The sequence below is a fragment of the Argiope bruennichi genome, chromosome 7 (genome assembly GCF_947563725.1).
Source record: "Argiope bruennichi chromosome 7, qqArgBrue1.1, whole genome shotgun sequence".
Taxonomy (NCBI): Eukaryota; Metazoa; Arthropoda; class Arachnida; order Araneae; family Araneidae; genus Argiope; species Argiope bruennichi.
In genome coordinates, this window is record NC_079157.1 from 109,457,571 (window position 1) to 109,482,051 (window position 24,481).

At 29.4% G+C, this 24,481-nt stretch overlaps 1 protein-coding gene across 1 annotated transcript in view; it reads left to right on the top strand.

The window, feature by feature from the left end:
- The first annotated feature begins 441 nt into the window (after window positions 1–441).
- LOC129975942 (acyl-CoA Delta12-desaturase-like) overlaps window positions 442–24,481 on the top strand; it is a 37,865-nt gene continuing 13,825 nt past the window's right edge. Inside the window, exons 1-2 of the mRNA XM_056089241.1 lie at window positions 442–522; window positions 2,295–2,342. Of these exons, the coding sequence (XP_055945216.1) occupies window positions 2,323–2,342 (20 nt within the window). The 5' untranslated portion in view covers window positions 442–522; window positions 2,295–2,322. The remainder of the gene's footprint in view (window positions 523–2,294; window positions 2,343–24,481) is intronic.

Below are 24,481 nucleotides of genomic sequence, written 5' to 3' on the forward strand. Positions count from 1 at the left end.
TTATAATTAATTAAAAGGCTTATAAAATTCGCTTTATAAAGGCCCTATTTGAATGTGTTACCATCGGCTTACCTTTATGTGTAAACGCAAATGATGCTACTGTCATACCTTACAAAAAAAAATTATGTTCAAAAACTAATGCCTCGTTTTTTTCAAGCGCATGAAATATATAGAAAAAAAATCATTGGCACCAAAATATGTGTAAGGCTATGTTATTAATAGAGATTGAAATTCCTACGAAAGCCATAAAGAAAAGTATTACCACCTCCTTATTGGAAAAATCTTATTACTTCCTTATTGTGAGAAGTCATCATACGTATTTTTGGAAACATTTCATTGGCCCAAAAGTAGTGACGTTAGTGAGTGAAAAATGTTGCAAACGATCTTTGTTTTCACTTGAAGTAGCTAAAGAGAATACTTCGAAACATACAGCGAGCTCGGATGATACAAGGATACCGAAAATAAGAGTATGTTATTTCACAATTTATTCAAAAAAACATTGAATTTCCTTACTAATAAAGAGTAAGTAATGTCTTTTTAAATATGAAATGTTTACTTTAAAATCTTTTTGTATAAAAGTATTCTACAAATTAAAATTAAAGTAAAAAGCAAACGAGCAACAGAACACGAGAATTAAAATTAAAGTAAAATTATTGAAGCGAAAGAATACGAGCAATCATGAAGTAAAATAGAATTTAACTTACATAATTTAAAACCATCTTATTATTTTATATAGAAAAATAATATAAATGTGACTATTAAATTACTTTTTTCAAAAAAATTACCACAGCTATTACATTTTTTTTTTAATTTTAGGACAGTGTAAAAGCACTTTTTATGTCATATTTCCGAAATTATTTGCTGAAAACTGTTAAAATTTCGTATAATTTATAATTAATTCCAATTATTTCAACTAATTCCTTCCGAAAATTATATTTTCTCTTTTTAATATATTATTTGTGGGGAATTTAACAAATCCAAATCGAACAAAATATCGTTACAATGATTACAGACTGACAGACAGTTCATTTTGAGCTGCTGATTATGAATAAATACATTTTCTTTGTTTAATTTTAATCTTAAATACCGTTGAAAGGCTGTTGTGCACATTTTAGTGACTTTCATCTCGATATACTATATTTTGATAAATTTCGAGTAATTCAGATCTGAATGTGATGTCGCCAATGTCTAAAGAGATCAATACTAAATTTTTAGGATCTAAATTTGAAAAGGAGCATGGATTTCATCTAAATTTACTACATATCTTAATTAAGAAGTCATGTATATAACATCTTAAAACAAAGGATATTAAGTAAAATTTATATGCAATTACTTCAAATATTGATTGGATTTCCTCCATATATGAGTATATCATATTTGATAAAAAATCAAATACATAAGTTTGAAAGAGAAATACATTATGTACTGTTAGTTTTTAAAAATTAAAAAATTATTTCTATGCATTTAAAAAACAACAACCTCGGAATTTCATCTGGATTTATTTTTTTTAATCAGAAACCCAAGCATATGATATCATTAAAATGGAATAACTATGGAACTTTTTTTCTAAAGGTAAAGATTTATTTGCAGTTACTTCAAAACTGGCACACATTTAATGTATATTTATAATATCTTAATAAATATTACAGGCATACAAGATATAAATGTAAGATATACTATACAATATTAGTTTATAAATTTCGGAATTATTCTGTACTTATAATGGAAAAGTGCAAAGATGCTTCAAAAAGATGTAAAATACACGATATAATCACTTCAGTATCCGTAATGTACTTTATCTTTGAAAAAATTATTATGTATAATTCTACTTAGGAGACTTTTCAGTTTCCTTTAATGAATAATTAAAAATGAACAAAAATAAATAAAGTAAATAAAAATTGCTGTACCGAATTTGAGAATTAAAAAAAGGTTTGAAATTTTTTCACAAGCATAAATCTGGAAATTTTCTTGTACATTTAGCATTTTCATTCAATTAGACGACAACTTACTTTATTATTATTATTTTATTGATATTCAAGTGTTTTGTGATTGTACAGAGATAGATGAATATAGAAAAGCCTTTAATATGAGGATATAATAAGACTGTCAGTCAAAATGATATATAGTCTATGAAGGTTGAAGGACTATTGCTCTAACTTCTGTTGCTCAAAATTTCAAGCATGAATAATTAAACACATGAATGCATTTATTTGATTTCTCAGTCTATGTTATTTCGATTTGTAAAAGAGATAGAAGAATTATTATTAATCCCATTATTTTTCTTGGCTCTCAAGATAAGGGCTTATAAACCATATTACAAAAATGCTTTCCAGTACAAAAACGTAAGTAAATTTGATTGTCTTTTTTGTGTTAAAAATTTATATTAATTATTCGAAAGTTTTGATTACATTTTGTTACTAATTCATTTACATGCACCCGTTACACAAAGTGAACGGTTTACCTAACTTATATGCTGATATTTTGTCATTTAGGTGAATTTTAGTGTTTAAGAAAACATATATAATTAGGCATAAAATTATGATATAATTAGCCATAAAAAACATGGAACAGAACGAAACTCTTTATTTAAATTGAGGAGAAAAATTCCTGCTATTTATTTTGTTTTACTATTCATCTGGTACTTTTTTATACTCATATAAAATGCTCTTCGTTTGTATAAGTTGATATTTTGTACTTTTAGGTGAATTTCAGTGTTTAAGAAAGAAAAACTGTGACTTTGATATTATTAGGCATATAAAACAGAGAACAGAAAATCTATATCCAAACTGAGATTAAAAATCCCAACTATTTATTTTGATGTGCTATTCGTTTCATACTTTTTTACGTTAAATTATAGTTTTAAAGAATATTACTTTTTGCTTTCTTCTTGAAATTTATCAATGTATTTGATTAATTTTCATTTTGAAGTAAAAAAAAATGGCACAATGAAACTGTGACTAAAATTATAAAGCAATGTCATTGAAGCTGCAATTATTCGTTTGTTTCTTAAACATTTAATCTGGTTGCTTCATTCAATGTGGGTATCAATACCGATTGGTTAATCAATGAACTTCTCTTTTTTTGAAATTTTCCTTTTAAAATTAAAAATGCATAATATTATAGCAAAAAAAAAATAATAAGATAAAGTTTGCAGTAAAAAAAAAATTATAACAATATTAAAATAAAGCTCAGAAACTGCTGAAAATATTTGGTAAATTTCTTTTACAATTAATTCTAATGCCTTATATGAATCCCTTGATTATGTATTGTAGAAAGAAGAGAACATTTGAGATAGGTAGGAGAATTGAATCAATCTTTTCTAACAAGATCAGCATACTATTAGGCATAGAGGAATGAATTAGTATGTATAGTTATAAAGCCAAAGAGGAGAGAATTTATAGGATAGTATAATTACTTTGAAAATATTCTCTCGGCAAATCAATTCTTGCCATGTGTTTGTGAATATTTTTATATCGATCAACAAACCGGGCTACAAATAATTTTTTTTATCATGTGAGAACGTGATATTGTTTTGGTTTGAGATTTTTGGAGCTTCAAAATGCACGGGCAGAAAATTGGAGATTTATTGCTTTTGAGGCATGAATTTTTAGCTTTTAGAGTTGTTAGAAAAAGTTAAAGAAGGTTGTCCCATTTGGCAACATATCGCCAACAAAATGTTACCACTTGGTGCGAATGTCCGCCATGTACCCGATTCTCCTGTCTGGCTAATATAAGCATATTAGCCAGGCATTTGCTTTTCTAAATGATATGTGAGGACATGATGTTTTTCAGTCGCATTGATACCACGTGACCTTAAAAATTTCAATATATATATATTGAAATTTTTAATTTTTCTAGCTGGCAAAAAAGTTTTGGAGCTTCAGCGATTTTGAGATGATAAAAAAACCCATCGCTTTTTCATAAGTTGACGATTGAGCAATACAATACGTGTTCATTCCAAACCAGTTTAAACCGGATTTTTTTGGAAAAAAAATGTTGGTCTCTAGGTAAAGTTTTGGAATCTAAACGATTTAAAAAAAAATAAATAAACGTTTTTTTTTTTAAATATTGACGTATGCGCAATTTGATAATCACCTAATTGTTTTAAACCCGTTTAAACAGGTTTTTCAAAAAAAAAATGTCAGAATTTGATTGATTTTGAGATGGTTCAAAAGCCATCGCTTTTCTTAAGGACATGTAAGGACATGATGTTTTTCGGTCGCATTGATACCACGTGACCTAAAAAAAATAATGTTCTCACATGATAATTTGAAATTTGTGCTAGCAGATTCCAATTTTTTTCAAATTTTTTTAAATATTTTTTCTGGTATTTCTAGGAGAATTTTTTTGTAAGTAGGTTTAAGTGTAAGTAAGTCTGAATTTCTTCACTTCACTGGAATAATCTACATTTTCCAGGCCTCTTATAATTTTCCTTCCTGTAACGGTTCAGAAAGCATGATGAATAATCACTGATTACATCTGAATCAAATAGGGATTTCAAATACAATCATCAGAGAACTTAGGTGGCATTACTGCCAGTAATCTACTGCTGAACTTGCATTTTGTAACCCAAATAGCAATAACACCAAATTGTATTTTTTTATCACTAAATATCAATAATATTTTATCAATAATAATTTATCAATAATAATTGTATTTAGTATTCATTTTTAATAGAAGAATTTGTTTACAAAGTTATCTTAAAATGTCTCAAAAAATCACTCATTCTCTTTAGTCTCGAAAAAATCCTTTCCCATCAGTCCTATTTTATGCTGTGACTTTTGGAGGCAATATTTTTAATAGACACATAATTGTAAATGTCGAAAGTGTTGTATTTGACATTCAAATACATGTGATGATGCATTTTTCAAATAAAATTTAATCTGGCAGGACAATAATATTAAAATATAATAATGTTTTGCATTGCCATAATACTTTATTAATAATTGCTGTTTCTAAATCTGGCGGAAAATTTCAGCCCTTGAAGCAAATTAGAATCACTAAGTGAACAAAATGTAATTCTAAAAATGGTTGCAAATATTTTAATATCCAAATATTTTATCTTTTAATAAGTGAAAGTTACATTAGGATTAAAACCAATAGATATACAACAACTGTTAAAATTTTTTCAAATTAATGTATTCTTTAATAATGCAATTTCCATCAGGTCTGGCAGCTTGTTTAATGCGTTAAATCTATACTTTTAATCGTAAAGCAGTAATGAGATTTCATCAAATCCAAAAATATCTATCAAGTTTAAATAAAACAAATCAAAGAATAAAGGAAGAAATCGCTAGTAACTTTTTCTGCATTAGAAATAAATTTCAATTAGTACAAAAAGGCGTCAATTCTGAATTATTCATATGTATCGCATAAATACATATTAAAAATTGATTTTTTTTCATATATAATTTGTATGGCATGTGTTCTGATTTAATATATACTTTAAATTATCGACTAAAATGCACAGTGAATCTATTAAGAAAATCTGGTTCTAAATTATCTATAAGAACAGCTCAAACATTTGAAAATTCATTGATTTTCTTATTGAATACGTATACTATTAGAAGAATATTTTTCTTTTTAAGAATTTTACCAACTAACAAGTAATATAATTTAAACAGTTACACTTCTTTAAACAATTTTTGATCACCTTTACGTTGACGTGCACTCTTTAAGCTCTAAATTAATTATTCTGTACATTAGTTTGCTAACATTATTGTTGCAGAATTATGATTTTTTTTATTAGCTTGCTTTAATTGAATTATTCATAATAACACTAGAATTCTCTTTCGTCTAGTTCTATGTTCATTTTTTTGTTTTATAGTGAATCTTAATATCCAATAATATCTGCCGCTTACGTATGTCGAAACATAAATAATTAAATAAATAAATAGATATTCATTCTGTATTGCTTTTGTTCATTAAATTCAAATTATAAATATGTAAATTAAAATTTTAAAACCAATATATTAAACTTAAAATTGTAATACAATGAGGTGACAAAGTCACAGAATACTTCCTAATAACTTGTCGGACCTCCTTTTCCAGCGAAATCCACTCGACGTGGCATGAACTCAACAAATCGTTGAAATTTCCGTGCAGAACTATTGAGTTATCCTACTTCTATAAACCTCTGTAGACTCTATGGATGTATAATTGTGAAAGTGTTGCTGGTGCAGGACATTGTACATGAACTGACCTCTCGATTATATCCCTTAAATGTTCGATGAGATTTATGTCGGGTGATATAGGTCGATGAATTGTCCATTCGATGGAATTGTCCAGAATATTTTTCAAACCAATTGAGAAGAGCTGTGACCCGGTGATATGGCGTATTGTCATCAATAAAAAAATCCACAGTTGTTTGGGTATTCCAAGAATGACTCCAAGTGGTCGGAAAGTTGCTGAAGATAACCATTTCCAATCGATAATCTGTTTAGTTGTACCGAAGGGCCCAGTCCATTCCATGTAAAAACAGCCAACATCATTATGGAGTCACTATCTGTTTACATAGTGCATTGTTGACAACTTGGGTTCATGGCGTTTTGTGTTCTGCGCCACCTCGAACCCTACCATCAGCTCTTACCAGCTGATTCATCTGATGAAACCACGGTTTCTCAGTCATCTAGGGTCCTACCGATATGGTTACGAGCCCAAGAGAGGTGCTGCAAGCGATGTTGTGATGTTAGTAAAGACATTCGGATCAATCTTCTGCTGCCAAAGCCCATTAAAACCAAATTTTGCCTCAATATTCAATGACACGTCCACCGTGTGTCTCACATGGATTCCTACGGATATTTCACTCAGATTGGTTTGTCTGTTTACACTGGCAATTCAAGGCACACTTCGCTGGTCTCATTCATTAAGTTGAAGCGGTCAGCTACTGCGTTACTGTGGGAAGTTATGCTTGAAATTAGATATTCTCGGCACACTCTTGAGATTATGGATCTAGGAATGTTGAATTCCTTAACGATTTCCGAAATGGAATGCCCCTTGCATGTAGCTCTAATTACCATTCCACTTTCGAAGTCTGTTAATTCCGTTCAGCGGTTATAATCACTTCAGAAATCTTCTAACGCGAATCACTTGAATACAAACGAAAGCCCTGCCAATACACTACTTATTAGTAAGTGAGTCCAATTTATGGTTTGAAGAAAGTAATATATGATAATAATTTAAACTGCAGGTCTCAAAATACGGATTAAAATCTATGCCGTTTTGTGAATAAATTCGTCATTTCTTTGCAAGAAATGTTAAATGTCGGGGAGTTCAAATAAATATAATATTTTGATTCAGTTTTGTTCAAATTAAGATAATTTTTATCTATTCCATGACTAATTCTTGGTGATTTGAAGGAAAGATTTTTTACGACTTGAAAGGCACAATAGCTACTTGTCAGCAACAGTAAATTATTTTCTGGAACTGAGAAGTCAATCAATGGTGGCTTAATAAATGACTAAATACTCCGCTGTAAAGATGAAATTAATTGGTGAATTTCATAAGACAAGGATTGTAACAAGAAAATGTTTAATTGTAATAAATATATATTTTAAGTTGAACTGCTACTAAAGCATAATTACATCCATTAAAAATTCGGGTAAACTAAAAGTAAATAATTTTCAAGGAAGGAGATGAAGTTTAAGCCTGGGATAGACAAATACACATATAAATAAAAAAAAATCGAACTATTTTAATTGTGTTCATTTATTTTTATAAATATTCTGTTCAATAAACTGAAACGGAAATTCAATGAATAAAGACTTATGGTATGCTAATTGAAGGCATTAGAGTCTTAATATTATTAAAAAAAGGGAAATAATTAGGCCAAACAGTTAAAGAATTGCAATAATTTTGAAATAAGGGCTTTTAAAACCAGTATAAAAAGGTATTACATAACAAATTCAACTCAAACTCATCTAAAAATGCTGCATTATTAAATAAAAATCTCTACAGGAAACAAATGCAATATGCACCAATTATATTTATAATTAAGTAGTAAAACAGGCTTGAAATTTCACCGGAATATTATAATATTTTAATAAAGTGTGTTTTAATTTCTTTATAAACACTGACTAAATTAGAGAAAGCTCTTTAGAAATGAAATTTCTGTCACTGAAAATACATTTATTTTCATTTTGAAAAGTGTAAAAATGATTTATACTTATGTAAAATGATTTATACTTATATAAAAAGGATTTATATTTATGTAAAAGTGTAAAAATGATTTATACTTATGTAAAAGTGTAAAAATGATTTATACTTATGTAAAAGTGTAAAAATGATTTATACTTATGTAAAAGTGTAAAAATGATTTATACTTATGTAAAAGTGTAAAAAAGATTTTAATACTTATGAAATACTGTACAACCACCGATTTTCTTTATCAAAGATAGATAGATAGAAATACCCTAGATTTCAGACTATGATGTCAAACTGCCACATTTGCTTCATCATATAACAACCGGAGCTAAATTTTGCCTTAATATATTCGATCAAAAATTACTTTCAATCTAAGATGGATGTGCACCACTTTCAAATAAACAGATTTTCAATCCTGTTAAGAGCTAAAACTTCCATCTCCAAAATACTAGAATCTGAATTTTTTTTACATTAAATTGTTTACTCATAAAAAGATCATAATAATTTTTATCTATAACTACCATTATCTCCATTTTTTTAAAAAAAATGGACTTGCCCCACTTTAAAAATAAATGGCTCATATGTGGCAATTTCACTTGTTGATAAACCATCCGCTTTATTTGTTCTTGCGCCTGATAACAAAACCAAAAATGTTGTATTTCAGAAAGTACTTGACTCAAGAGAATAAACCCGAATGTAAATATATACATTCGGGATTGAATAAAGAAAATATCTTTCTGATAAGCCATTGTAATACTTATTTTTGTAGTTTTATTGATTTTTTCCCTTATATTATTATAACAAGTCAAAAATGATTAAAATAAAATCGGAACAGCCGTTCTGGAGTTATAAATGGTATAACTAAACTGTTCATTGATTGTTAGGCGGTACGAAGTTCGCCGGATCAGCTCTTCAAATATAAGTAATATTTACCACGACCAACTGGTCGACTGTGGAGGCTATTAATGCACAATTTTGTTACTTAATATGCAATTTTACATTATTATCGCTTATTTTAAGTTCTATATTTTATAGCATATATATATATATATTCTTGCTTGTAATTTGTTGTCACACTATTCCTTTTTAACCTATGCTTTGGTTGCATTGGATTATTTTGTATTTGTATTTTTTTTGTCTTTTATTGTTTAGTTTACACTTATTCTTATAATTTTTATGTAACTGTATGTATTTTTTGATTAATTATTATTATAATTCTAATAATGTTTAAGATGAAATTGCTATATCAATAAAATATATTTAGAAAAATTAGAGGAAAAAACTTAAGCGATAATAATATTGGAACAGACATTCATATATGTTTTTATTATTTTTAATATATACTCATTCCAGAAGATCTCTATTTACTATCAGAAATAATGTTATATGCAATATAAAATATGTTTGCATTGTAGTAAAACTCTTTTTTTAAAAGCCATAAGTTGTGATGTTAAACATAGTTAAAGCTACATGCGTTCTTCTTTTCTTATTATTAAAGTTTTGATGTTTTTCGTTCAAAGAAATTTATTTTTTTGTAAAGATTGACTCAGCTTCCTCCATGATGTTTCAAATTACTTATTGATGGTCCTGTAAAACATTTTATGTATGGGTCTTATTAGACATCTTTATCGAAATTATTACATGTATATTTTTTTAATAGTTATTGTCCTTAATTTTCAATAATAGAGTCTAAAGCACTTATGTCTATACTGTGTAGTGATTCAAAGCAACATAGTACCATAACGTTTTCACAAAATATCAATATGTTTTGCTAGTCCATATTATAAATTGGGTCATTTTAAGAAAACTTTCAAAATTATGAAGCTGTAACCTTGTTTTTTATTAAATCATTTAAATGTTTTGATACACGATAAGGGTGAAAACAGTGTATTCGCTTTTCAGGACGTCTGTTAGAACTGATCTTTATAAGTATTGATTTTCAAGATAGAATTGTTGATGAAATCCTTTAAGGTAATTGTTTAAATAAATTTACGGAAGAAAATTTTCTGTTTCGACATTTTTTTTTTTTTACAAGAATGAAATTTAAAATTAGGTTTTTATTCGATTTTAAGTTATACTCCATGAATGACTTTTAAAATAATGAAAATAATTGTATAAATATTTTTGTGCATGTTGCGAATTTATGTTTGAAGAAGAGCTCTGCGTAAAAGGAACTCTGTGATATATTTTAATCAATTTTAAAATCATTAAGATTAAGGAAACGGGGCCTTTTCTTTGTTTCCCTTTAGTGCATCCACTATTCTAATTTAACCCCCACCCCAATTGTAGAAGTTTTTTTTATATTAAGCAGTTTAAAACAAGTTTATTAAGATTTCGTTAAAATAGCAGACTGTATGAATTTAATATAAATCAACTGGGGGAAATAACGGAAACTTCAAATTTATATTCTTGCCTATTGCATTTTTGTTTACATACTATTCTTTGAAATACTAAGGCATTCATAAAAATTGAAGCAGGTGCAGGGATTCCCTATGATTATTTTAAATATATGTTTTGTATGACTGTGTTTTAAATTGGCTGTATGATATATATCAATTTTAAAATAATAAATGAAGAAATAATACATGGAAAAATTTTTGTGTGAGTCTAACATTAAGGAAAATTAATATCAGCAGCAGAAAAAAAAAGGCATTCCCAGTTTTGTGAATTTTGTTATGAGGCACCAGAAAATAAATTGTGAAACATTTGCATAATTAAAAAAACTTGAATTTTTTTTAAAGTAAAAAAAAAAAAAAAAGATATATTCTAAAGTAAATAAACATTTTTTGGCATGATAATTATAAATTGTTAAGTTATATAAAATTCAATTATAATTACGAACATAAAATTAAAAGAATATCTACATGGTGCCCTGTAGTTTATATGCACAGCCCTACCAAGAATAGAAAGATAGCCATACTCAAATTTGTGTAATGTGTTTTGCGGTACTAGAAAAAAAAATTGCATATTTTAAAAATTTGTGGATATAAAAAGTTAAAAAAAATATAATAACTATGTACCATATTCATTTCCAGGGTTTCTATTTTATTATCGAAAAAAATGATAGTTAAAAAAATCAATTTTTCGTAAAATAAATAGATTTTTTTCCTTGGGATTTTTACAGCTTTACAGCGTATGTAAAACCAAGATACTATTTCCAAGTTTCTATAATTTAAACTAAAAATACAACGACTTCCAAAAAAATCCGTGTGTCATCTCTTGTTTATTGTTCTTTTTACTTTAGAGATATTATCTGTATTTCCTAAGGTATATTCTATCGTTTATAGTATACTTGAGTTATTGAATATGTTCAAAGGATATTATCATAGTGTTTCTTTTCGGGATAATTTAGAAACTGTAAGCAGTCAACGAATTTTTTCTCTTAACTTAGTGTTCAATTATAGGTTTTTATGTTTAGATTCTTGATCAGAAAGTTGTGTTTGAACAATTAGAAACACAACTAGTGAAAACAAATTCTTAGCTCCTAACTTCTAAAAATCCCGAAGTGCGTAAGAGTTTCTGCCTGCATGAAATGACAGGCAAGCTTTAATTCGAAGCTTTCAGAGAAGATGAGATCTATATAATTTCTCTAGAAGGATGTGTCAGAATGTGCTTGATTGCTTGTCTAGGAGATAATCTTTATAATACGATCATGGATATACATATTTCTGTAATACCAAGATAATGCTCTATCCAAATTTATGTCTTCATTGTAAACTACTAAACTACTCACGGAACAGTCTTAGGAAATATTGAAGTCCCTAAAGTGATGGGGGGAGGGGTGCATGCGTCGACCTATCATCGTGAGAAAATAATAAAAGCAAGAAAATTCAATCAGACAATCAACTGTTTTAAAAAAACCGAGTGCTATCAAGTGCCAAGTATAAATAAAGTGTTTTACACCTTATATTTTATCATAACGCTTCTCAAAGTATTGGCATAAGTATCGAAATGAGTGGCCTCATTTCGATACTAATATTTTAACTTGTTGAGGTCTACCGAATGTTATTAATAATATCGAGAAAATAAAGTTGATGTGCCACTAAATAAATAATGTAATTAATAGATTCATTTAGAATGGACTGTTAAGAAAAAAAAAATGGAGCGAAATCAAATGAAGAACTGATACTAGCAATAACAAAGGCGTTTTATTTCAATGTAAGAAAGAGCCTTGTCACAGAAATAATTACAAGGTGATATAAATCTAATGTGAGAGCTTACCAAACTTTATGTATTATCAATAAAAATTCAATGATTAATTAACCCTTTCTAGGACCTTGGGAAGTATGCTTGCCACCAAATTTATCAATCTTTGTATGAAATTATGTAGGTTGGCATAAGTTTTGACAAATTTTTTTAGTAAGTCAGAAACTTAGGTGCTTCAGTCTTTATCTCAGACAAAATGATGTATCTTGATTTGTTACTTAATTATTAATTAACCAAATTAATTAATTAATCAAATTAAATTTATCTAATAAGCTAAATGGATCCCTTTTCTTATTCTAATTTCAAGCCCAAAAATATTTTAATATGACAAGAAAAAAAATGGCCCTTTAAAGGGTTAAGGAAGAACTGATGCAGGAGGAGGAAGGATAAAGGAGGTAGAAGCGATTTACGATTTCTTAATTAAAATGGGGTGTTTCTTATTCAAAACGTACTGTTCATCATAATGTATGTCTCAAAAACGGTCAGAAAATTTATTTCATTATTGGCAATGTTCAAAACAGTGATCTCCATCTGCTGTTTCATATCATGCAGAAGCCCAATCTGGTTATACCAATCACATGATAGAGATTTGTTATTTGACAGAAAGATATGAACATGGTGGCAACAGATAAATCTCTACTATCAACAACGGATTAAAAAAATTAATAACTTATGCAACATGAATTTGATGAATTTGATTGCTAATAAGTATGGATGTTTCTTTGATGGAATTTCCAAATATTTTTAATGAAATTGATACTTGCTGAAATCCAATTAAAATATTATATAAGTCTTTATTTTAGTAGCTTCATCATAAGTTGCTTCCACACTTTTGGAAGGCTGTCATATAACGCATACGACCTTATAATGACTTCCGAATTTAGTTGAAATAGAGAATGTAATATAAACAATGAATATCCTACAAATTTATCATTTGGAATGAATGTTCGATGTCAAGCAAAAGGGCTTTCTTAGCTCTTGATCAAGCTATGCGTGATGTCCAAATTAGAAACATAAGTAAGGCAGAAATTTGGCTTCCGTTAAAAAATGCAGACGATAAAATGCACGCATTAAAGAATCAGAATTTCTTCAATGTCCCCAGAGAAAAGCATTAATTGCTAACAAGCAAATCCATGCATTCGATGAAAATATATGTAAAAGTTTCGCAAAATGACTGTGTAATACGGGTGATAGAAGAGCATACTAAATTGACAGTAGCATGAAGTTTAGTTTTTTTTTGCATCTGAATTTTGTATTCCAGTATTATTTTCCAGAATTTAATCGTTTAGAATTTTTGAAATTTTTCATAATTTCAGTCTTATTTTCTATCTTGTAGAATTTTTTAATAGAAATAAATCCATACTCATGGAATATAATAATTGGCCCATTTATTATATTCCTCTGGAATTTGAAACAACCAAAGTTATATCGAAAAGATAATATTTGGTGCCAGCCAACGCATCTCCAAGAAATTCAAACAAGTTCCAGGTTATTTGCATATAAGAGTCAAATACAAAGAGCTTTAATTCTTCCCATTCTTCTTATCCTAAAAGATACGTGGTTAGATTTTGCAGTTGTTTCAATTTACAGTTGTCCCTTCTTTCAGAATAACAGTTAATAAAGCTTCAAGGTAATCTTCTAAAGTCTCAGGAATGACCTAGAATCTTCAACTTTCTTGCATTACCTATTATTATATTGTGCATAACTTTTATATATATATATATATATATATATATATATATATATATATATATATATATATATATATATATATATATATATATATATATATATATATATATATATATATATATATGTAGGACTGGGTGGGACAAAATGCCCGTCCACTCCCATTTGGATCAGTGTCTAGGGTACTGATTAAGAAACTTTTAAAGAAAAACAAATAATTTATTACAATAAACAAAATTAAAAGGACATTAAAATTAGGACGGGAAAGATTATTAACATTAAAGTTAGAAATAAAATATTTAGATGGCACCAAGCGCGAAGCCTAATACGATGTCTTCCCATAGCAAAACTATGTGCCGCCGTAGCACAAAATTATTAACCACATATCGATATCGGACACGAAGAACCCTCTCTCTTTCCTTCTCTCGAGCGAATGCCAACAGTTCGCTTTTTACTCAAACTTATGGTCATGTGACTTGGCACTTTGGATTAGTAGAACCCATGGTGCCATCTATTACAATACAATAAAACTAAATTGAATTGGGTGCGTTCAGTGGAATGGTACTGGCTACTAATTAAATCTCTACAACTTAGCCAATCCTGATAGAACGATGACCTCATCGTTGTTTACATACTGGCATTCAAGATTGACATTAAATTCCACTCGGCCAAACTGTTATTAAAAAAAGAACAAATTCAGAAATTCACTTTAAATACATTGTTTCTTAATAGAGAGGTAAGTTATGCTAGTAGTAATAATTTGCTGGACACATCACTGGAAAAAAATGTCTAAAATATAAATGCAGAATTTAAAGGAAAACACAATTTACATAATTGTTGATAACTCAAGACAGTAGTTTAATACAAAAGGAAAATATAATGAACGGAACATGGGATAAAACATATGTTTATATTCATTGATGCAAAATTATGTTAGAAGAATATAAAAATATAGATAAAAATGGAATATATTACAGAATAAAATACAGTTATTAACAATCACCCTGATTTCATTTTATTCAACCTGATGAATAAAATTTCATCAAATCAGCTGACGACGTGGTCAGATTAGGACCTTCATGGTTGCCTATTTTCTTAACGTCGTACCAATCTCTTGGCTTTACTTTTATAATTTTGTATAGTCCCAAAAATCTAGGTCTTAGCTTTTGTCCAGTCCCGAATTAAGTTCGTTGAAGGGCTACCAAATCCCCTTTCTGATATACTGAAGCTTTCTTGCGCTTTCTATCATAGTTCTTCTTATTATGGGCCTGTATATTCTGAATGTTTGCTTTTGCGTCTTGCCGAAGTAGATCTCTCTGTTCTTGTAATTCTTCTATTAATTCTTCCAACAGTGAGTCTCGTATTCGGAGATCTTCTTTATTCCGCATAGTGGTTCCAATTAACAGTTCAAAAAGTGTCCACTTGGTACTGCGGTTTGAGGTACTGTTAAGGATTCTCTGTAGTCTGTCTACATGCTTGTACCATTTTGTAGGGCCATCAATTGACAATTTGGTCAAGACAGGTATGAGTGTGAAATGTACTCTTTCTACTTGGCCGTTTCCTCGAGGTACTCCGGTTGCTATTAATAGATGTTGGATGTTCTCGTCGATACAATAGTCACTAAAGGCTGTAGAGGTAAATGCTGATCCTCTATCAGTGATTATTCCCTTTGGATTGCCAAACGCTTTCTGTTGTAGTCTTAATTTGTCAAGTGCGTCCTCAGTAGAAGTAGATTTGACAGGTTATAGCCAAGTAAATTCAGCAAATGCATCAACAACTGTTAGGATATGTTTATACGTCTTGTTCGTGGATGGCATAAGACCTAAAAAATCGACATGATAGGTACTTAGTGGTATATATTCTTTAGGAATAGGGTTTAAAAATCCTTCTTTCTTCCCATTTTTCTTATACATGATACACAGTTCAAGATTACATTTTGTACTTGTTTGGTCAGGTATGGAATGAAGAATTCTTGCTTGATGATTTCTTCGGTCTTGGTTGTTGAAAAGTGTCCTTTTTCATGAGATAATTTGATTAATTCGGTTTGCAAGTCTCTTGGAACAACTATTAATTCACGAACATTTTCATATTTATATAATATTTCGTTTCTTTCGAAAAATTCTTGATCAACACTGCTCTGATGGCCGATCTGAAATTTTGGACATTTTCATCCTCTTACTGGGCTCTTTTCAATCTTGCTGTAATAGTTTCGTTTGATATTACCTGTACCGGATTTCTGCTTAGAGCATCTACATGTTGCATTCTTTTGCCTGGTCGATGAATAATTTCATAGTCAAATTCTTCTAAAAGAAGTGCCCATCTGGCTATTCGAGTGACTAAGTCTTTTTTATCCATAGTCTTTTGGAAAGCGAAACAGTCTGTCACAATCTTGAAGTGATTACCTAAAAGGTAGATGCGAAATTTCTTAAGTGCTGTGACAATGGCGAGGACTTCTAATTCGTAGCTACTATACTTTTCTTCCACTGGAGAGGTTTTATGAGACATGTATTGGACCGGATGCAGTTTTCTATCTTCGCCTTCTTGCAGTAAAATGGCTCCATACCCATGTTGACTTGCGTCCGTATATATTTCTGTTTTTCTTCCTTGTCGAAATATATTTAACACTGGACCTTCTGTTAATATTTTCTTGAGTTTTTCGAATGCTTCAAACTGCGGCTGGTTAAACACAAATGGAGTATCTTTTCTAGTCAGGTCACTCAGTGGTTTTGCTATCTTTGAATACTGGGGAAGGAACTTGCGAAAATAGCCGGTTAGGCCTAGGAAACTTTGAACTTGTTTGAGCGTTGCCGGTACTGGAAATTTTTTTACAGCTAACGTTTTTGCTGTTTATGGACAAATTGTCCCGTTTTCAACGATGTGGCCTAAAAACTCTACTTTCTTCTGCAGAAATTGACATTTTGGAAATTTTATTTCTAAGCCATATTTGGAAGCTACTTCAAATACTTTCTTTAACTTTTCGGGCCCTTCAGTTTCTTCTTTAGCTGGAATTATTAAGTCGTACATGTAGATTATCACACTGCCTTTACGCATAAGTTCTCGGAAAATACTGTGCACATACCTCTGGAACACTCTAGGACTGATACTCAGACCGAAAGGTACCTTGTTGAATTCAAATTGCCCATCAGGAACTACAAAATATTTGAAGTGTTTTCGGTTTTCGTTTACGTCGACATGAAAAAATCCGTTTCTTAAATCAAGGGTAGTGTATACTTTAGATTCTTGGAGTTTATTCAAAATTTCTTATATTAACGGCAATGGGAAACAGTCTTTGACTAGTTTTTTGTTTAATTTTCTATGATCGATGCATAACTTAGTAGTACCATCTTTCTTCTTTACTTATACGATTGAACTCGCGTACTCTGATGAGCTGGTTCTGATTATCCCTTGTTCTAACCATTCGTCGATTTGTTTATTCACTGCTTGATTCTCTGGAAATGAGAGTCTTCTTGCAGGTTGGTATACTGAAATGTCGTCCTTTAAAATAATTCTCATGTATACATCAGTAGTTTCAATTTTTTCTGGCTTGTAACTGGAAATTAGCTCCGATAATTCTTTTCTTACTTCTGGACTAGAAATGTGCTCTATTTCGATTTCATCTTGTGGTCTTGCCTCATATAGTTGCGCATGCATGGAAAATATTTTTACGTCTTCTCTTCTTCGAAATTTAACACCTTCTTTGGAGAAGTCAAATGTGGCTTGTTCTAAAATGTCTGACCCAAAAATTGCTTGAAAATCTAAATATGACGTAGGCACCACATGCAATGTCAGAGAATATTTTTGTCCATCTAATTCGATATCTTGTCGAAATGACCCTTTTGTTTTGACTTGTGATTTTCCTAAACCAGATAATATAATCGTTTCTCTTGAGAGTTCTGAAGGTTTGATGATTTGTTTGCTAATATCTTCTCGGGGGAGCGTGACTGAACTACCAGTGTTGATTAATGCATCGAAAGTTTTGCTTCTTAAAGCTACTTTTCTTGTTCTCATTTTCTCACGTGAAAGTTCAGAGCAAACTTGTACAATAGGCGCCACAGTCTTATTATTTTTCGTAGTTTTGGATCGTCGTGGACAATCTATGCCAAAATGTCCTAGTGTCTGGCAGTAACAACAATTCACCGGTCCCCATGGTTTATTCTTCTCAACGTATGAGTTTCTATTTAGCTGCAAAGGTCTCTTCTCGAACTTGTTATTTCCATCCCGGAAATTCGCTGGTCTTCATGGGTAATACTGAAATGTATTTGCTCCTTGAACTTCATCTTTCCTTCTGAAAAATGGATCTGATGCTTTTGGTTTCAAAATCCTCCTGACATCGTCATACAGTTCGAATTTTCCCGCCAAATTAGCAGGTGAATTTATGGATTACCACTCATCAAGAAAGTGATTCTGAAACTCTGGTGGTGCTTTCCGTTTCATTTGGTCCGCAATGACAAGTTCAGGTAATTTTTCGTAGGTGTCTATTTTCAGCCCTGTTACCAATCCATCAAAGTAAGTCTGTAATTCATGATAGAAATCTTGCTATGTTTTCTCAGGAGCTATTTGATATGAAACAAACAATTGTCAACTTGAATATCTGTAACAACAGATTCTTCACATGGTCGTAATTGTTCGATTTTTCCTCAGGTTGTCGAGCAATTAAGTGATCAACCTCCAGAGGAATTAATCCTAGTAGCTTCTGGACCCATTGCGCTTTTGGCAATCACGTTAAATTCGCATGGTGCTCAAATATTGTTAAATTTAAACTTATGTCATCTTTCATGTTGAATCGGTAGAACATCTCTTTCGAAGCTTTATTTGTTACTGAAATATCTGCCGAGTTTTCATGACCAACATTTCTTTGAGCTTGGATTTTCAACTTCTCACGTTCCTCCTTCTGCAATCGCTCTTCTCTTTCGTTTTGTTTTTCTACTTCTGCTAGAAGTCTGTCCTCGATGATGCTATCTAACATCACTTTGGCATCTTCCTCATCATAATCTCCGCTTTTTAAAATCAGATTTTTAATTTTGGGTTTCGTCAAGTCGGTTTCAATGGTTACGCCGAATTGTTTCGCGAGAGCAATTAAATCCTCTTTCTTGTCTTTTAGTAAGAAAGCCATTTTGAGAGAAAAAAGGACTTGGTGCTGAATCAAAGAACTGTATTAATTTTGAAATTTATCCAAAATTCTCTATATTTTAGCTTGTTTAATTAAAAGCCAAATTAGATTAGTTTCGCTTCAAACTTGAAATTAAAAATTAATGTTTGGGTAATTCCTTAAAGTTATATCTTAAAATGCACAAATTATTTTTAAATACGGTTCCACTCTGAAATTAAAGATTGAAAAAATGACACTGATAATAACTTTCAAAATAATACTAGTGATAATAAAACAATTCTAAAATAGGAAAGCCCCAAATTACATCAAAATATTAGTAAAATTCAAAATTAAATTAAAATATAAGTAAGATTTAAAATTAAATCAAAATATAAGCAAAATTGAAAATTAAATCAAAAATATTGTTCGAATTTAAACTGAAAGTAAATAAATTATCTACATTGATATATAAAACAAATATTTTTATCAACAATTCAACTGGTTTCTTTAATTCAAAATGCTATTGGAATGAATAGAAGATAAAATGCTTTATTAGAAAACCATGAGTAACTTTCAGCAATAAATTTCAAATAGTAGGAATATCGGATATTTCATTTGAGATCACAAGCAAAATAAAAAAAAAAATTTTTTTTGTTAATATTTATTTATGCAGCTAGGAAAAATTGTTTGAATATCAGTTAAGTTTCTTTCAACACGATACATATATATACTTTCGTTTCGTTTCTAATGATACCGGAATGAATAAATACTCGTGCAAAAAATATAGCATAGGATAATATACACAAATAATAAGAAAAAGACTTAATACTAGTGGAAACTGTTGATTTGAACTCTGGAATCCTCCGGCGCACCACTCAAGCTCATTGTCTCAGCGATTCCTTTTTCTTTTTAATATACATGCCTCAATAGAAAAAACGGAATAGTGCACATAAATTTTCAAGAAACAAGTTAAATGCAGAATTCAGAAATAATATTTTTTTTCAATAAAATAAAAATAATAACTTTCAATTATCAATAATTTACTTAAAATTAATTTCCCTACGTTTATTATAGAATAGACTCTTCAAAAACAAAACAGAAATATGTTACTATATATTAAACACAATCATGAAGCTGAAATTTTTATAAACAGTTATCAATGGATTTAAATAAATGGATCAATGGATTGTTACATATATTTAAATAAAAAGAACTGGATAGCGTCTATAGATTACTTTCAGGACAGGCAATTCAATTCTGGAACGTAGACAAAATATTTCAGAAGTACTTACGCGAATCTTGTTCAGTAGCTGTATGCGACGGCACATTTTAAATTTTACTCGGCGTTGCAACTTATTTTCGATGTTTCGATAATTTTTTTTGCTGATGATGCTTTCGAGATACGTTTTCTTTCACTGATGATGCTTTTGAGATACAGGAACACACATTCTTCCGTTGCACAGGTGTGAACCCTTCCGTTGCATTCTTATTTGAAGAGGAGACTGAATGATGGAGTTTTCTTTAGCGATGATTTCAAAATCCCGGGGCCGTGCCCCCAAGTTTGTAGGACTGGGTGGGATAAAATGCCCATTCACTCCCATTTGGATCAGTGCCTATGGTACTGATTAATAAACTTTTAAAGAAAAACAAATAATTTATTTACAATAAACAAAATTAAAAGGACATTAACAATTAGGACTGGGAAAGATTATTTACATTAAAGTTAGAAGTAAAATATTTAGATGGCAACAAGAGCGACGCCTAATACGATGTATGCCCATAGCAAAACTATGTGCCGCCGTAGTGCAAAATTATTAACCACACATTGATATCGGACACGAAGAACACTCTCTCTTTTCTTCACTCGAGCGAATGCCAACATTTCGCTTTTTACTCAAACTTTTGGTCATGTGACTTAGCATTTTGGATTAGTAGAACCCATATTATATATATATATATATATATACATAATCAATCAATCATTGAGTTAGAAACGTTCGTTTTAAAGCTATCAAATTAATCAATCGCGACATCTATTTTACACGTAATTTTATGTTCTATAAAATTTGTCTTAACATTTTAAGATTTGAAAGTGTCATTTTAGAAAAATCTAAGAAAAACAAAAAAGGCATTTCCTTTTTCTCACATTGAAGCCATAGTTCCTCTCATAAGAGAGGATAACTTAGGATAATCATATGAGTGAGTTCTAATTCAAATGATTATCCCAATAAAACTATAGCCATAAACATTTTCCAATTCATGTAAATGTTTATTCACCAGTCCCTGGCTTACAGGCTCTTTATTTATTTTTTCATTTTTATAAAGCAGAGACATTCTTCAGAGAATATAATTTCTAATAACTTCATAAAATGCAATAATTTTTTAATAATTACAAAAAAAAACTTTAAGAATATACAAACTTTTCCAAATAATGCATGAATTTAATACACCTTGAAGAATTGTTTAAATTTCGAAATCTGGATTTGTTTACGCCGTGTAAAAACTTCCATTTCGAAACAGAAAAAGATTAAAATAAGTATTTCCCATAATCACACTGCTTCATAAAACTAAAATAAAACTATAAATGGATGTTTTTTATCTATTAAACGTTGTTCGTTTCCACCAATGAGTCAGGTTGAGGAAAATAAATAACACTATAAAAGTGTGGAATACTTCCTGACCTGTTAAAAAGAAAAGCTTTCTTTTTTGGCGTGTAGATATTTTTTAATCTGTTGAATTCTCTTATTGGTTGCTGTTGATAAATACCTGCTACTGCTACGCTATGTAACACGTTAAGACATTATTTCTTACATTTAATCAAGTGCTCCGTTTTGAATTTTATCTGAATAAAACACAACTTATTTCTTTGGCAAAAATTGAAAAGTAAAGATAAAGATTATTGAAAAGTAAGTTTTCTTCCTATAAATTGACGTTTAAAGATAATTTTCAATAATTTTTAATTATTTGAAAGACTTTTTTTTTCTCGAAAATATTTATTCTAATAAATATTCAAAAATTACAGTCTGTTGAATTTCCCTTTTCAGAATAATAATAATTTAATATGATACAATAGATTTTATAGTGAAGGTATCTATTACTATAACAAGTAAAGATATTATTTCTTATATATAATGAAGGGTTCCGTTTTGAATTACATCAATAAAAATACTTTTCTGGTGTGGTAATTTTTAAATTGTTTAAAGTATTTTTTTTAAAGTTAAATCTGTGTATAGAATATCTAGCAGTGTATTAAAATATGAAATTTGAATACATGCCTTTTTATTGCAGAAAAAAAATGATAAAAAGCTCCTTAATTGCCACACTGCTTTTGTTATACCTTTGTTGTAATTTATATGTAAATGACGAATTAAATAATTTATCGTCCAAAACAGAAGTTAATTCTAAACGAATATCAGTGTCTTTTCAAAACCTTAACCTTTACTTTCTTCTAATCTAAATTATCGCGATATATTGCGAGTTGGTTACTTCCGAAAATTATTAATTTTTGCTCTCCTTGTGTGTTATTTCTGCCAGTTCTGTACAAAGCCGGCTGATTTCCGACTGCTAAATTTAAACTTTTAATCTCTTTGGGAAGATAAAAATATATAAGAGATATGTAAGCAAATCAAGATCTTAAATTTAATAAAATATTTGAAATTAGACACGGTAAAGTTAGAAATATGTCACGTTTCTTACGCCCGTTATTTATCACTTCCTGTCTCCAAAGTTTCAGGATGAAGGACATCATTTTTTCTTCTTTATTATCAACCCCTCTTGGGACATTTGCACTAGAATGTGAATGGAAATATTTTATGAGAAATTTCTTTATTCAGAACATACATGTGTGTTAACCTATACTTTTTCTAACTCTCTTATGATTGTTTATAAATAAACCTTAAAAATATTCTGATTAGTAAATGTATTCGTTCAAAAGAAATATTTTTTATCAGTATTGCGAATAAACATTATTTTATATTCACAGCCACACCCAATATTTGCGATTACAGTACTTTTTCTTGCAGAAAGCCGGAGTAACATCTATTGTAGAAAGTATGAAAAAAATTTCGAAGTGATCACTCTATTTGGTTCCAAGTGTAATTTTTAACAATAAATTGGAGATTGTGATAACTTTCTTTCTAATGAAGAAATAAAAGCTTGTCAAAACTGAGTTTATTAATATTAAAGGAAACAATTCTTAATCTCAGGTTCTCGTGGTTTGTTTAACTCAAAATTAAAATACTGTTACTGAAATCGCCATGTATTGATTATTTTTCTATAATTGAGATATATCTGATGATATTAAATACTAGTTGTTGAATATTAGCACTCCGTAACTATAGATGAGAGTCAAAATGGTTCCGCGTTGTTCATTTTAGCTCTGATTATCACATGGTATTTTGTTCTTGAATGTAATCATCTCCTCAGTGCCTTCAAGTTGCTCTTTATGTAATATGCTGGAAAAAGTCTAAGTATGAAACGTGCGTATAACCGAATAATTCTTTTTCAAAGTTTTTGTTTTTATTTATGGTGTCATTGAATCTATGTCTCTGAAACTGCTTTTAATTTGAATAATGCAAAAAGAAAAAAGAAATATTCTTGAAATAATATTTTAAAATATTATGTTCTTCTTGTTTGTTAAATTCTATCAGTTATTAACATCAGTGTAATTTCGAAATATCTAAATAAAGTTAGTATTCATTAAAGATTGTTTAGTTTTTTCTTATAACATCTAACATTTTAAATATTTTTGATAACTACATGATTTCCGGAATAAATTCCAATGCTGTTTACAAAAGACAAAAAAAAAAAAAAAAGTAAAATAACTTTGGAGTCATTTTGACTCCATGTCTCTGGGTGTGTGAGGAAATTCATCTTTCCAGTTACAGGTTAACAGCAATGTTGCTTTTAAAATTTTCAAAATTCGTATGCTTCAAAAGTAATTATAATCTTTTAAATTTTATTTCATATAATTTTAAACATTCTCTCATTTTCTGCTCATAATGTGTAATTATAATAGCAATAATAATCGCTTCAGATCTTCTTTTGACTCTCATTCTTAAATTACTCAGAAACGATATATATTCTAGGAACAGGGATGTGAACTGACACAACTTTCTAAATGATGCAAGGGTCTCTAAGCGGAAATAAATCAGCAAATAATATATTGTACAGCAAATGATTCCCAACTGCCGAATTGGCAAACCTGTGTGTGCCATCATTATTGAAAAATGTTGTGAAGAAGAAATAAAATACTATTTAAAATATAAAAAAATTAGGTGCTAAAATTTCAGTGAAAGTTTTATGCACAAGTTAATACAGATTGAATTTTGTAAAAGATTCTAGATAAGTTAATGA